The sequence below is a fragment of the Procambarus clarkii genome, chromosome 14, assembly GCF_040958095.1.
Source record: "Procambarus clarkii isolate CNS0578487 chromosome 14, FALCON_Pclarkii_2.0, whole genome shotgun sequence".
Lineage (NCBI taxonomy): Eukaryota > Metazoa > Arthropoda > Malacostraca > Decapoda > Cambaridae > Procambarus > Procambarus clarkii.
The window spans coordinates 13,324,903-13,342,172 of record NC_091163.1 but is presented as its reverse complement, the minus strand read 5'-3'; the positions used below and the strand labels follow the sequence as shown (position 1 = coordinate 13,342,172).

The window sequence follows — 17,270 nt, the reverse complement described above, 5'->3', positions numbered from 1 at the left end:
TTAACAACAATATTAAGGTTTCAAGAGGGACCCAATAGCTGTAGCTTAACCATCGCAAAAGAAAATATTGAAAAGAGACACTAAGAAAATTAATTATAACATTAATCAGTGTTATTGATTTCTCCACGGTAAAAAAATACACGTTCAAACACCCACACACACACACACACACACACACACACACACACACACACACACACACACACACACACACACACACACACACACACCCACACACCCACATATACTCACATCCCCAGGAAGCAGCAGTCTACAGCTAGGTGAATAGGTGCATGAAGTGATAGAAACTTTAACCAATTGGTTTTTGCCTCAGCTGGAAATGTATGATAGTGAGAGTATGTATTAGTGAGTGTGTGTGTGTGTGGGAGGTAATATATGAGCGTGTTTTTAAGGCATTTATTCTGGCAATGAAATTGAAAACAGCTTCCCATCTAATTATCAATGTAATCGAGTAATATATTTATCTCCAGACCAAATTTTTCTCAATTAGCAAGATTTACAGATTTACATGTAAATGTTCACTTACATCCTTCCATATGACATTCCTTTCATTCATTTAAAAAATATAAAATGTCGTTTAGCTGGGAACGTATCCAATTTTTTCTTTCCCTTACTCTCAAAACCTTACAGTAAATATATATATATATATATATATATATATATATATATATATATATATATATATATATATATATATATATATATATATATCAGTCTGAATGATTGAAGCCTTAAAAACGATAATTAGGCAGGTGTAAGACTGAAATTACACATTGATTTTTCCTCGGTTACCTTAATTCTATAAGATTATCAAGCGCAGTATATGTGTGTGTGCATACTTCAGTTATTCCAAGCATAGTTATTTATATGTGGATTGATATGTGGTGAGAGTATGCTGCAGATGGTTGAAGATATGCTGTTGCTGTGTCTCTATTCAGTTACCTGTCCGATTCAGTAGAGAAAGGATTTTCAGGATTCTAGGCCTTGTGTGGATCTAAGAAGCTCACAAGATATGGCACTTAAGGCGGTGTAGTGTTAGAGTCAATGGTATAAGATCACCCCACAGTCTTCTATAGGTTTTCCTTATGTCCACTATTCCTCTGTCCTCACTATCCGTCCCTCTGTCCTCACTATCCATCCCTCCGTCTTTCACCACCGTTTCCTTTCCTACTTTCTTCTGTTTCTTTCACTATTTATTTAAATAAGCCCTTTTAACTTGGTAATAGGGATTTCACATTTGTTTCTAAGTATATTTATAATAAAATAACATTATTTACATGCGCCTCATGTTCGTTTAATAGTTTCATTCGTTTAATACTTGCTTTTGAGCTCTTAGAACGTTAGCTTATATCAAGACTTATGTTGTCCTAAATTTCTTATATATATTTCTAAAGGCTTTCTCTTGACCTGTCCAAACTGTTTCAGATGAAGAGCAAGCTATGTTATATAGCTTATAGCTATGACATATATATATATATATATATATATATATATATATATATATATATATATATATATATATATATATATATATATATATATATATCCATGTCTTATAGCTATGTTAGATAGAGGCTTGTTTATAGAGCCTCAAAGATCTTACTAAGAATTCCACAGACAACCTCACGCCAGTACAAACTACTCCACAGATGTTCCCGCAATCTTACAATTTTATGCACAAATTCGCTGATTTTCAGAAATCTTTTTCCTCCATTGCAAGTTCAAACAACTTTTGCCCCCAGCCCCCCCTTTCCCTCCTCTCACTCTCACTCACTCTCAGGAGAAGGAGGAGAACTCCTCTTTCTATTCCTCTCCTTTTTCTCATATTTTTCCCTCATCTATCTCCTTCTGCTGCTACTTCTCTTATTCCTCTCTACCTCCCTTCCCCGGCCTCTCACCCTGTCAGCCGTCCCCTGGTGAGTGTGTTTGGTGAAGGTAACTCAATTACTATGGTATTCGTGTTTCTTTGATCCCTCGCTTGGTCCTCTTCCACACATACCACCTAAGAGACAAAATAGACTTGAAAACAGAGAGAGACACACACACACACACACGGACTTAAAACACATGCACTCAGTCTCTATCACACACACACACACATATACATGAGTACCCAAATGAGTTATGTAGACATTAGAATAAATTTGTTCAGTGTCAGTGTAGTTAATAAATGGAATGCATTAGGCAGTGATGTGGTGGAGGCTGACTCCATACACAGTTTCAAATGTAGATATGATAGAGCCTAGTAGGCTCAGGAATCTTTACACCAGTTCATTGACGGTTGATAGGCGGGAGCAAAGAGCCAAAGCTCAACCCCCATAAGCACAACAAGGTAAGTACAATTAGGTGAGGTTGTAGTTGATTTGATAACTTTCAGCAACTACTTGAGAATCCAGCCACATAAAGTGGTATTTTAAAGCATGAGACGCTTGCATTCTGACCAGACTTCATTTTAGCAGCGTAGTCACTATTCAGTCTCTTCTTCAGCAAGAGAAGAAGAGAGGTTCAGCTGCCACAGATCAATGAATCTGTCGCTCATGGCATCAAAGAGGCTGGCGAGGTGTTCAGAGATCATTTATAAGACATATTGTGATGGATCTCATTTGCGGGGATGTGTAGGAATGAACGTGGTTATTTCTCAAGAAATAGTCTGACAAAGAGTTATAAAAAAAACTGAGTTTTCTGTTAATCTTGCATTCATCTGGACCTCGTGGCCTGGTGGTAATTGGTTGTAGATATGATGACTTACAATATAAGATTCCTTCTAATTATAAAAAAAAATTAGGTGTAATTTAAGTGTAATATTAGAGTAACAGCCAAGTGAAAGAGAGTGAAAAAGAGAGAGAGAGAGAGAGAGAGAGAGAGAGAGAGAGAGAGAGAGAGAGAGAGAGAGAGAGAGAGAGAGAGAGAGAGAGAGAGAGAGAGAGAGAGAGAGAGAGAGAGAGAGAGAGAGGGAGAGAGAGACAGAGAGATGAAAATCAAAAAGTAAAATCTAAGACGAAAATTTCCCTTTCTTCCCTCTAAAACAATCATTATAATGTTTAAATACCTTGATACCTTGAAATACATTCATGATACCTTACAAGAAAAAACATATATACGAAACGCATTTTCAATTTTAAAAACATTCCAAAAAATTATCTAAATAATTGATACAACAATGTTTCACATTCAAATATTCCGTCTGTTGGCTCCGCACCCTGATTTATATGTGGACGTTTACACGCTAACTTAGCTGCTCGCTCCACGCTTGGAACTTCGTATTCAAATTATGAAAGTTAATCTTATCAGAGACTTTGAATTCTGTGCTTTAAACTTTACTTCATAAAGATTTTATTAGTAGCAATTTTATTTGAAAAAAATTATCATGTTAGCACGAAAATTTTAATTTAAAATTAATTTACTTCTATACCTTCACATTGCCACTTTCTGTCAGACCCAATGATCTCTTTATATACTATTCACAAACAACAACGCTTCACCAACACCGAAATAATCGACAGTTACAACGACAATAAATGAGTAGACATCAACGAATCCCTACATGTGAAACAACCTCAAATCATCTTTTACCAACCAGATCATTCTGGGCTTCAATATATACCATCTTCAAGCCCACACAAGAATATCCACCACATATCCCCCTTGTATCATAAGATTATAGGAAAAGGAAAAGGTGTTATTGATCCAATATAATCATCCAATCACCTGTTTAGTTAATGAGACTTTCCAAAGAAAATAAAGGTACGTATTCCAGCCATTTAATGCTCTCATTGTTTTCCAGAATCGTAATTAGGAAATAACAGTCAGTAAATCACGAGACGCAGTGACAGCCGCAATCAGGTATAATTAATGAATGCAGAACAAACAATTAATGATTGATGAGTATTGGGAGGGAGGGGGAAGGGAGGGAGGGAGTAAGAGGGAGTTAGTTGCTTTGCTAGATGATGTGGTAATTTTGGTGGTAATTGTGGTAGAGATTGTGGTGGGGATTATAGTTGAAGTGGTGATTGTGGTGTTGATAATTATGGTGATTGTTGTTGTGGTGGTGATGCAGGTTGTGGTGGCGATAGTGGTGGTTGTTGTGGTGGTTGTAGTCGTGGTTATAGTGAATGGGGGACACCATCCATCTTCAATACTGAGTCATATGACACAATAATAATAATAAAAATAATAGTAATATTGAAAATAATAATGATAATGAAAAAGACAATAATTATGCTAATAAAGGAAAAGTACAGCAAACGAGAACGGTAGTGATATTATTCCATTTCTAATAAGATTGAAAATACCGCCCCCTTCGTTAAACTTTAACGAACGAGCTCATATGTACAGCCATCCAAGCGTACCTATATTGGTGGTTATTAGTAACTTCGAACGACCTAGAGGAGACGAGCAGGGAAAGTTAAGATGTTTGTAATAGTTGCCACGTCTCTCTTAGTTCGCCCCCCACCCAAGAAATCATCATTAAGAAAGTTTTTGATAACTTCAGGAGAATACATTATTGAGGGGAAAGTAATCTGCATATACTAACAATCTTTGGTATTCTGCTTGCGTGTAAATATTGTAAAAATGGATGTACACAGAATGTACTTACATTTTCTCTCTCTTGCTCTCTGCGTCTGCCTGTCTCTCTCTCTCTCTCTCTCTCTCTCTCTCTCTCTCTCTCTCTCTCTCTCTCTCTCTCTCTCTCTCTCTCTCTCTCTCTCTCTCTCTCTCTCTCTCTCTCTCTCTCTCTCTCTCTCTCTCTCTCTCTCTCTCTTTCTCTCTCTCTCTCTCTCTCTCTCTCTCTCTCTCTCTCTCTCTCTCTCTCTCTCTCTCTCTCTCTCTCTCTCTCTTCTCTCTCTCTCTCTCTCTCTCTCTCTCTCTCTCTCTCTCTCTCTCTCTCTCTCTCTCTCTCTCTCTCTCTCTCTCTCTCTCTCTCTCTCTCTCTCTCTCTCTCTCTCTCTCTCTCTCTCTCTATCTCTCTCTCTCTCTGTGTCTCTCTCTCTCTCTTATTGAACGTAAAATCATGCTTACCTCTTACTATAATTAGTGATCTAACCCAATTTTCAGTAGAGCATATCTACAAGGAAAACTTTCAAAATAATATTCCAGTATTAGAACACATGACAGAGTAGTAAGAAGTAGTAAGAAGCCAAGTCTTCACGATAACGTATGGTCGATATCAAACTCGGCATAAGATTCATAGAGCTGAAAATGATATCAGTGTATGCAAAACTGGGCTGCAACGTATTGTTGACCATTAGAGGATCATCAACATTGTTAACGACCATTAGACCTACACCGACCGATGCCACGAAGTCATTGCAGAAAAGACATCGTCTTACATCACATCAAGACCTCCTTGTACGGTAGTTCCATTGCGGTTTCCCAACCCAGAGATAGTTCAGAGTTCTGTATCGTATCGAAGTCAACCTCACTGAGGATCAAACTACTCTCGTAAATCTGGAAATAAGCTGTCACGTGATGTCCAGATCAAGTAAGATGGCCCGGAAGGTTGTGTTGGAGATCCTGCTGGATGACATATTCGACCTTAAGACACAGAAGAAGAACACAACTAGCTATACAGTAGAACCAGAGCTTCAAGCAACGTTTGAAAAGACTGAGGGAAGATACAGAAGCATTGAACTGAATCCTGAACTGAAAGCTGCAGCTTAGAGCCTTTATTAGAACAAGGAAATAATTACCAAAAGGAGGTAATTAGTCGCCAATATTCATACATTAAAAGAAATAATTGATTTGGGTAAGTAATCATCATTTTCTTTGATCAAACTAATTTCTAAAAGCAGGGGTTGGAAACCCACGACCGTGGCCAGGACCCGGTCAGAACCCGGTCAGAACCCGGTCAGAACCCGGTCAGAACCCGGTCAAAACCCGGTCAAAACCCGGCCAGAACCCGGTCAAAACCCGGCCAGCTCACCATCATTATCTGGCTCACAGTCCACAAAGCGAAGTGTCATATCTACTCGGCCAAAGATGTCAAGAAAAGAATTCTGTGGGATTTTGAATGAGAAATAGAAGGAATGTCAGTGGATCTGAAATTTGTTTTAAAAGATCAATGCAAAAATTTCCATTGTGTGTGTGTGTGTGAAGAATGAGGTGAGGGAGGAGTTAGGATGTGATGCATGAATGGGGTGAGTGAAGGAGGAGAGAGAGAGAGAGAGAGAGAGAGAGAGAGAGGTGTGAGAGATGGGCAATGTGTGTAAAAGTGATGGGTGAGTGAGGTTTGTGAGGGATGAGTGAGATGAATGAGGGTTGGATGAGATTAGTGAAGGATGAGATACACTAAAAACAACTTAAGAACCAAAGTTACTGATGGTAATTTAAACAAGGATTGCTTCTGGGGCTCCTCCATCCCACCCATCACCTAATGTTGAAAAACTTCCTAACACTAAACACCAAAGGTCACACTAACAGCTGAGTTGATCAATAAATCTGAACGTTACTTAAATAAACAGAAGTCAAAGTTCAATTTTTTATAGTTATTACTATTATTACTTTCATACATTAGTCGTAAAATTATTCAGATGTAATCCCAGCCATTATTAATCCACTTTTCTCTATGACTTCTTATTTGCTGAAGATTTCTTCAAAGAAACGCTTCCTTCAGAGACTCGCATCAGGCCTCTGAAATTGTGAAAAGATTCTTTGTCAAATGTTCAACTTCCTTCCAAAGTGAAGACCAACATTTGACAAATATATGAGATTCGTTCAAGAACCATTGCGTCGCTTGAGGACCATTGAAGCTTGGCTTATTTATGCTTGACTTAAAGCTGTGAAGTCCCATCTTCCAAGGTACGAGTTTGTTCTTTAATGGTTCTATCCCTTCCTCCTGTATATCGATTCCTCTTCTTCCCACTTCTTATCACCCTTTCTCCCCACGTCCTTCTCACTGCAGCATCCTTATCTCAGGTTATCTCGGTTAATAACCAGCCTCCCTCTCCGTGAATGAAGTGATCTTATCGCAACTGGCTATTCAGAGATTTCAAAGTCTCATACAACCTTAATTAGATTGATACTGTCCGATGGAGTGTGACGCCAGGTTCAATACTCTCTTCTTTGTTCGGTTAATTGGAATTTGTTTGATAAAATCTGTTTATAGGCCTTAACAGTATGATTTTATATATATATATATATATATATATATATATATATATATATATATATATATATATATATATATATATATATATATATATATAAGTATATATATATATATATATATATATATATATATATATATATATATATATATATATATATATATATATATATATATATATATATTGATATATATTTATGAAAAACTATGTTCTAGTCATATCGTTAATTAAATAATTATGATAATAAGTGCAAAAATTATGTTTCAGGAAAAATCATGATAATATGCATTAACATTGTATACCATAATGATACGAGAATTCTAAAAAAAAAAAAAGCAACAAATGGCGCTCACAAAGATCAAAAAATCATTTTTGAAAATTGTGGAATAGGCCAAAACAAAAACTTGTATCTAAAATATTCAAGGGAAAAATATATTTTGTGTTCGATATTTTTATTGTGTTTTTTCCTGCTGAATTCATATTAATTCATCAACCCGTGATATTTTTTGTTCATAGTTTAAATGTCTCCATTTGAATATTAAATTTCGTTGACTGTGTACAGGCGTGAGAGTTAAAAAATATATATAATACAAATCACAAAGAAATTTCGTCGATCTTTTCAGGGTTAGAAACATACATAAATATGAAATTTTCAGTTTATTGTTATTTGTTTAACAAATGTTCTTTTATATAGCAATGTATCTTGTCTTATTTATATATATATATATATATATATATATATATATATATATATATATATATATATATATATATATATATATATATATATATATATATATATCAGTATATTTTGGTAGCAGTCTTTCTTGTAAACATATGTTGTTGAATATGACCGAAAAGGTAAGATTAATAATTCTAACACGAATTATCTCAATATTTCTTATGTTTTTTTTTCACTGTCGATGGTAATAAAAATATCAATTCTCCAAAATTATTTTTTTAATTGTCTGACGCCTGAACGCGTTTCGTAATGCTTATTACATTTTCAAAGACTTAATTTACACACAGATTCATCGAACTTATACTCATTTTGAGTGAGGTGATATAGTACAAAGTTTTGGGTGAGATGAACAAACTTATGACAAACACAAGACAGAACATGGAACAATGGGTATAAATTGGATATGAGAACTGCAGAAGGCCTGTTGGCGAATACTTCCTCTCGTTCGGAGTCTTGAAGTGGATAGAATATAGTTGTGCTTTAATTGGCTGTTGATTGCTGGTGTTGACTTTTTGATATGTAGTGCCTCACTGATATCGAGCCGCCTGCTATCACTGTACCTATCGATGATTTCCGTGTTGTTTGTTAAGATTTCTCTGGTGATGGTCTGGTTGTGGGAAGAGGTTATATGTTCCTTAATGGAGCCCTGTTGCTTATGCATTGTTAATGGCCTGGAAAGAGACGTTATTGTCTTGCCTATATACTGAGTTCTTTGCTATATAGTGGAAAACTATATAGCACTAGATATTGCTAGATGTCAATATCAACCCTCCCCTCCCCTCCCCTCCCCACCCAAAAAAAATAAAGTCAATATCAACCCCCCCCCCCCCCCAATTCGAATGATGAAATTTAACATCCTTCCCATTAACCTCAAAAATACCAACCACACTTCCATATAACTTAAGGAAGTTCAACCAAAAAAAGTCCTCAACAAGAATGTGCATTTTGATCAAGGAGACTCTTACGTCTCTCCTCCCGCACCCACGTGAGCAATAATCCTCTTTTTTTTTCCCCCCACAGAAAGTCGCCTTGGACAAAAATGCGTAATTAAACTGAGAGAAAGAAAGGAAGAATCTCCCGCTGTCATCACCTCAAACACCTGGGTGTAGAGAAGCGTAGGGTGTTGTGGGGGAGGAATAGAGTGCTTGGAGTAGTGGGTTAAGAGGAGTGGGATTGGGCATTGGGGGGAGGCAGTTTGAGGGGGGGAGGAGGGCGCTGGGAGTTTGGGGATTATGTTCAAACGAGATTAGTGGTGCACTATCTGCAGGGAAGGTTAGTGGTACGCCATGTGTTGGGAAGGTTAGTGGTGCAATGTGTGCACCAATAACCCTATGTTGCGATTCACCCCTTCATATTATCCTATGTTTGACCCCTTCACCGCTCCTCACACTCCCTCGGTCCTTTTTCATGAGTATTTAGCCCAATGTTTCGGGCTAAATTACAACTAAATTCACTATCTGAAGATGTGTCAGAGAGGAACGAAATGTTGTAGGAAATAAATTCTTCTATAGTTTCCTTGCCACGATTTTTGGTAAAAAATTATCTTCTTAATTCCGATACTAAGAAAATAGTAGCGTAGAAAATTTACACTTTAACATCAACAACTCCAGAAATGCGGTCTTTAAATGCACATTTAATACATATATATGTATATATATATATATATATATATATATATATATATATATATATATATATATATATATATATATATATATATATATATATATATATGTCGTACCTAGTAGCCAGAACGCACTTCTCAGCCTACTATGCAAGGCCCGATTTGCCTAATAAGCCAAGTTTTCATGAATTATTTGTTTTTCGACTACCTAACCTACCTAACCTAACCTAACCTAACTTTTTCGGCTACCTAACCAAACCTAACCTATGAAGATAGGTTAGGTTAGGTAGGGTTGGTTAGGTTCGGTCATATATCTACGTTAATTTTAACTCCAATCAAAAAAAATTGACCTCATACATAATGAAATGGGTAGCTTTATCATTTCATAAGAAAAAAATTAGAAAAAATATATTAATTCAGGAAAACTTGGCTTATTAGGCAAATCGGGCCTTGAATAGTAGGCCAAAAAGTGAGTTCTGGCTACTAGGTACGACATATATATATATATATATATATATATATATATATATATATATATATATATATATATATATATATATATATATATATATATATATTAAATGTGAGTGTGTAAATCAAGAAGAAATTAACACGTGATGAAGAAATTCAGAACACAAAGGAAGAATTAAGACAGGAAATTCCTTTAGTACTTTCGTATTCAATAATACATCTTCAGAAGGATGGAATGTATTATTTTAAGGATTAAGACCAAACAAATTCAGACATACAAATGACCAAAGGCTGACAAATTCATCACATGTGGCTAATTTAGACAAGGTGGAATATAGTTCTAAAGTAAATCTCCTCTAAGATTTATCCACATACACCAGTCTCAGAAAAAAATCCACTTAATGGCCTCATCAAGGCCTCCAATAGCAGCTGAGGACGTTTTTAAGAAATAATGATCTTAACCAGTTTACTACCTCATCTCCTTCCTCATTATATCTTCATGGCCCCAATCACCATTCGTAGACCTAATTATTCCAGGAGATCTATTATCAGTTCTGTGGGATCCACTACAAGCTTTCTAAATGACTCGTTTAAATTTTGTCCTCCTACTGTTAGCCATTATCTCACGTTCGTATTTGACTAATTCCATGCATTTAATTAGCTAATTAAACGATGTTTCAATCAATCTTAATGGGAAAATAAATCAATTCTTTATTTACTAAAGTGTCTGATAAATATTTTTAGTTCGCTCATGAATTAATGAACCGTTGAATTACCTCTATCTTCTGACATTGTCAATCACGTAAAACTTCTATAAAAACATGTAAATTTAATTTTAATCATCAGTATTATCTGCAGACATTTGAAATAACGATAGAAATCCACTCTGTATTGCTTTCAAATTTGTACATGAATTATTTTTAAAGAAATTTGTTTGTAAAAAAAAAACTGGAATCATTCCATGGCTTACGCATGTTAGTAATATTTTGTGTACCTGGCTTTCAAATGTACTTCAAAGGAAATTTTTGCAGAACTTAATGATTAAGTCACCTCTATAAAACTTACTGTAAAGATTGAAACGAATAAAGGTCTGCCAATTTGTGATATCCAAATTCTTTATAAATCTCTATTATATTGATTGGGAGGGTCTCTATTAATGCCAATATTTTGTTAAAGCAATTCATTTGGACAAACACTGAGTGGTCAATGACACTGCCCTATCCAATATGGTTCAGTTTGGAAAATTGTGTGAGGCTAGCCACAAGCCTCTGGCCTCTAACTTCGGTAAAACAGATAGACAGACATTGTATTTTATTGATTTAAATAAGTAGTAGTAAGCATAATAGTATACGGCAATGTTAGGGCGAAAAAATTCTCAAGGCATTTAGAGTTTTGAGGCGGGGTCCAAGAGCTACATCTAGCTATCCTTAGGAACATTAAAGTAACCACTTACACAAACACACACAATTACACACACAAACACACACAAACACACACACACACACACACACACAAACACACACACACACACACACACACACACACACACACACACACACACACACACACACACACACACACACACACACACACACACACACACACACACACACACACACACACACACACACACAAGCACATACTTACACACCCACGCAGAAGCACACGGACACAGTGATTACCGTTAAAACTTAACTATATTACCGGTTTAATCAAATACTGGCAGATAGACATGATGGCAACCTCTTAAATAATTTAGCAGTTTATAAGAGGTTTTCAAATGTTACTCAGCTTGGAAAGAGTCTAGGATTGTGAGTGCCTAAATGCCAGCTTTCAATTCAATTTTCGTACCCAACCTCACTCAATCATTAATGTGTAGACTCGTAGCTCACTGATGGACAACTTGAACCAAATATACATTATTGATTCGACTTGTAAACTTACTAATGGTTGAGTCGTGAATTATGATGACTTAGAGTATTCCAATACTCGATTTTTACAATTAATAATACATCAGATATTAAACTATTAAATTCGTGAAATTAAATATATTGTTAGTCAACCAATATATTGGTAGAGTACCACGTATAGACTAATCAAGTTTATACTAACTTTGGTTGACAAATAAAAGCTTTCAATCAAATATCTTTCTATGAGTACAAAGCTTCCTAACTTGTCAATTTGTTAATAATCAATCAATTGCTAACTTGTAAAAGTTAACTAGAAATCTCAAAAAAGTTATTTACAAACCTCATAAAAGTAGACATGTAATATCTTATTAATATTCGACTGTCCAGTAATAGACGTGTCATAACTTTATGATATTCGACAGAAAACAATCAGTAAATTGAATTGTAATAGACTCCCAATAGTCGACCGGAAATAAACTCCTGATAGTCGACCTGAAATAGACTCCCGATAGTCTAATTGTAACGCATAGTTGACACGTAGTCTATCAATAATAGACTTGCACCATTCCTTTAAGTCGACTTGAAAGGTCTTAAGATTCTATTTTGTATTCTCTAGGCGAGTCTACGTCTTTCCTCCCAATAGTTGAGTCTACGTCAATCTTCTTAAATTATCTACTTCTATCATAAACTAACAATATCTGACTTGTAAACTAGCAATAGCAGACATGTTTACTAACAAAAGTAGACTTGTAAACTAACAATGGCCGACTTATAAACAAACAATAGTCGACTTGTAAACTAACAATACCTGGCTTGTAAACAAACAATAGTCAACTTATAAACTAACAGGAGTCGAATTGCACACTAACAACGGTCAACAATAGTAGACTTGTAAACCAACTAGAATCGACTTGTACACTAACAATAGTCGACCTGTGAAGTAAGAATAGTCCATTTTGTAAACTAACAAAGGAGTCGACTTGTAGACTAACAATAGTCGACCTGTGAAGTAAGAATAGTCCATTTTGTAAACTAACAAAGGAGTCGACTTGTACACTGACAATAGTCGACCAGTGAAGTAAGAATAGTCCATTTTGTAAACTAACAAAGGAGTCGACTTGTACACTAACAATAGTCGACCTGTGAAGTAAGAATAGGCGGCTTGTAACGACTCAGTAATACGTCGATTTATTCTCCTTCCCGTTTGGGACCGGAAACGACCTGTTTACCGAAAGGTCTTCGTCGCCAGGCCGGGCCAAACAAATATTTCTAGTTCACCTAAATGACTTTTTTTTTTCTTTTTTTTGTCAGGGACACAATTGTAGAAGGAATGTGTTTGCTTCTGGCTGGTGTGTGGCTGGTTGAGTGGCTGGTTGGGACGAATGGCTGGCTGACTGCTTGTGTGGCTGGTTGACTGGCTGGCTGACTGGCTGACTGCTTGTGTGGCTGGTTGACTGGCTGGCTGACTAGCTGTGTGGCTGACTGCTTGTGTGGCTGGTTCACTGGCTGGCTGACTGGCTGTGTGGCTGTGTGGTTGACTGCTTGTGTGGCTGGTTGACTGGCTGGCTGACTGGCTGTGTGGCTGACTGGCTGTGTGGCTGACTGCTTGTGTGGCTGGTTGACTGGCTGGCTGACTGCTTGTGTGGCTGGTTGACTGGCTGGCTGACTGGCTGTGTGGCTGACTGCTTGTGTGGCTGGTTGACTGGCTGGCTGACTGCTTGTGTGGCTGGTTGACAGGCTGGCTGTGTGGCTGACTGCTTGTGTGGCTGGTTGACTGGCTGGCTGACTGGCTGTGTGGCTGACTGCTTGTGTGGCTGGCTGACTGGCTGGCTGACTGGCTGACTGCTTGTGTGGCTGGTTGACTGGCTGGCTGACTGGCTGACTGCTTGTGTGGCTGGTTGACTGGCTGGCTGACTGGCTGTGTGGCTGGCTAGCTGGCCTTGTGACATGAACTTGTGGTTCCTTAATTGACCAGAAACAAAGTGGCATCTCTCCAGTTGGAAGAGCAGTTCTCCTGTCCTCCTCTGTATCATATACTGTTTTATTCGACAGACATAAGTCACAACACCATCTAGCCGGACCCATCCAGCCGGCCATACAGAAGTACACAACCGGCCCATCAATCTTGCTTATCAATCCACACGTCTCGTTGTCGCATCCCTAACAAGCGGCAGAGTGATTTAGACCGTCTTACAAGGAGTAACCACAAAACCAGCCTCTCGTAAACATTGCCTAGATGCTCGTCGTCAAACGAGGAGTGACCCACACTATTTTAAAATGAAAAAACACGTCACACACACGTATAGCTACCAATCTTCAGGCTATTAATTTGAAAATATTGCGTGACCATAAACTATATTTTATCTAAAATAAATTTACATGTGTGTATTATTATTTTTGCGCATAGGTAGACCTAGGGTAGGTTAACCTTGGGTTTAAGAGCTAGGGAATGGGTCTTTGGTGTTGGCAGCAGCTTGAACGAGCTTGGGAGCTCGTTCCTGAGGGAGATTTTGATAATTTCACTCACAACTGGTTTGTCTGTGGACCGAATTGGTTGACTCCGGGCCAAAGAGTAAGTAATGACTCCAGACCCAAGAGTATGCAGTAAGATATGGAGAACACAAGTGAGAACAATGCAGCAATGGGGAAGGGAACAATATAGAACATAATCCACCCAATACGATTGAAGAACACGTTAAGGAAGAAAGAAATGGCGAGAGATAACGCAGGAGAATAAAGTAGTCAGGCGGGAAAAACACTAGAAAGCACGAGTGAAATAGAAAGAACACAAATAAAACACGTAAATAGGAAAGGAAATTAAAAAAATAACAATGGAAGTATGGAGCTGTTATTGACTGTCAGGGGGCCGAAGACATTTTGAAATTGAAGGGTCAATATATTAAAGAGAGAGAGAGAGAGAGAGAGAGAGAGAGAGAGAGAGAGAGAGAGAGAGAGAGAGAGAGAGAGAGAGAGAGAGAGAGAGAGAGAGAGAGAGAGAGAGAGAGAGACAGAGAGACAGAGAGAGAGAGAGAGAGAGAGAGAGAGAGAGAGAGAGAGAGAGAGAGAGAGAGAGAGAGAGAGAGAGAGAGAGAGAGAGAGAGAGAGAGAGAGAGAGAGAGAGAGAGAGAGAGAGAGAGAGAGAGAGAGGGGGGACCTTGGGCCATATAAGTGGCTCCTTGTAACGATAGGAAGGAATTATGCAATGTGATGTTTCATTCATTCTGTCTTTCCTCGTGAGACTGACTTGGACGATCCCGGGCTATGACCTTTGACCTTCAAACTTTGTGAACCTGGTTTGTTAGGGTCAAAGTTTGAGTTAAGATTACTGGTGTGTCTGAATCATCCATATTTTGCCTTCTTATAGAGCCTCAATTCCCCCTCTCCCTGTCAATCCTTTCATCCTTCTCTCCCTCCCTCACTCCTTCTCTCCCTTCCTCCCTCCTTCTCTCCCTCAATGAAACATTCAGGTGGATGTCATCCCTACAAAACCCAGGCTGTCATCCGCTTCGCCAATCCATCATTTTCTTGTAGACTCTCTCTCCTGTCTCACAGCCTCTAAGCCTCCACAAGCCACTATACTCTTCCTCCAAAGACCTTTCTCGTTTTTCCCATTTACTAATCTCCTCTCTAAACCTCTCCTTCTGCACTCACTGCCCACCTAGTCACCTGCATCAACCTTTCTCTCCCTCTTGCCCCACTGAACCTCTCCCCCAAGCTCACTCTCTCTCTTTCTCTCACCTTTCATTTTTATTTCATCTCTTCAATATCTTCCTTTTAAGTATATTATTTTCTCTCACCTATATCCTGCCTATTTCTGCAGTTCTCTGTTAACTATTGTTCCTCCTCACTCATTCCACTTTCATCTCACTGTCACTTTGAATCTACATCTCAAGCTTGTCCCTTCTACATCTCTCTCTCTAGCAGCTTCATCTCGCTCTCACTTCTTGACTCTCCCTAACATGTCCATAAACCCGTCCTAAGAGATGCTGCCTAAGGAATCAGAGTCATTTTTGCATGTGTATGTGTGGATGTGTGTGTGTGTGTGTGTGTGGATGTGTGTGTGTGTGTGTGTGTGTGTGTGTGTGTGTGTGTGTGTGTGTGTGTGTGTGTGTGTGTGTGTGTGTGTGTGTGTGTGTGTGTGTGTGTGTGTGTGTGTGTGTGTGTGTGTGTGTGTGTGTGTGTGTGTGTGTGTGTGTGTGTGTGTGTGTGTGTGTGTAAGTGGTTACTTTAATGTTCCTAAGGATAGCAAGGAATACAAAATTACATTAACAGGACAGGAGAAGAAAGGAAATCTGATGAAGAAGCTGAGAACAGAGAGGGAAAGGACGTTTTGGTAAGGAAAAAGTGTGTGTGTAAGTGTGTAAATCGATCGTAATTGTGTGAGTTAGTGAGTAAGGAAATGCGGATTCCTTGATTTTAGTGAGTAAGGAAATGCGGATTCCTTGATTTTAGTGAGTAAGGAAATGCGGATTCTTTGATTTTAGTGAGTAAGGAAATGCGGATTCTTTGATTTTAGTGAGTAAGGAAATGCGGATTCTTTGATTTTAGTGAGTAAGGAAATGCGGATTCTTTGATTTTAGTGAGTAAGGAAATGCGGATTACATAATCCGCGAAAGGAAATGCTAATTACTCTAGCTTACATAGGTACAAATATGTACCTATGTAAAGTACAAATGAGGAAAATTGCTAAGCCAGAACGACTTTATAACACATAGAAGAGCCATGAGGACAAGCAGGTGGGATAGGATGGAGGAAATGATTGGTGCCCAAAAACACTTGGACCGTTGGGAATCGAACGCCGACCTGCAAGAAGCGAGGGCCATCGGTGTACCGCCCAATCCAACTGATTGCGTGTTAGTGCATAAAATAGTGGGGGTTTGCAAGTGAGTTGTACGGGATAAAACAGGATATTGAGAGTTTCTGTCGATGATCTATACTTTGATTAGCAATGATTTACTTTGATTAGCAATGATTTGCTTGATGATGGTAAGTCCTTAGAGCTGTGGATAGGATGTGGATGATCTTGCTGATGATAGTGGAGGATGGTGATGGTGGAGGATGGTGATGCTGAAGTGTGGTGTTCTAGTGAATTAGAATTTCACTATTCTAGTTCAAAAATTCTAGTGAATTCAGACACTAGACTGAAATATACAGTCTAGTGTCTAGATTTGTGTAGAAAATACACAAATCCTGACACTAGAATTCAATTCTAGTGTCTGAATTCTAGTGAATTCAGACTCTAAAAATGAATTCTAGTGTCAGGATTTGTGTATTTTCATTTCATCTCACACTTATCACTGTGAATTGTGAAACTCGAATGTGACGACTATTCCAGAGACAGACAGAGAAGATAGGAAGATAGACATAGAGGAGACAGACAAATAGACAGAGACACA

General features: G+C 37.9%; 1 protein-coding gene across 1 annotated transcript in view; it reads left to right on the top strand.

The window, feature by feature from the left end:
• Nucleotides 1-5,508: 5,508 nt before the first annotated feature.
• Nucleotides 5,509-17,270, top strand: part of LOC138364695 (protein SON-like) — a 149,228-nt gene continuing 137,466 nt past the window's right edge. Inside the window, exon 1 of the mRNA XM_069324677.1 lies at nt 5,509-5,615. Coding sequence (XP_069180778.1) covers nt 5,509-5,615 — 107 coding nt within the window. The remainder of the gene's footprint in view (nt 5,616-17,270) is intronic.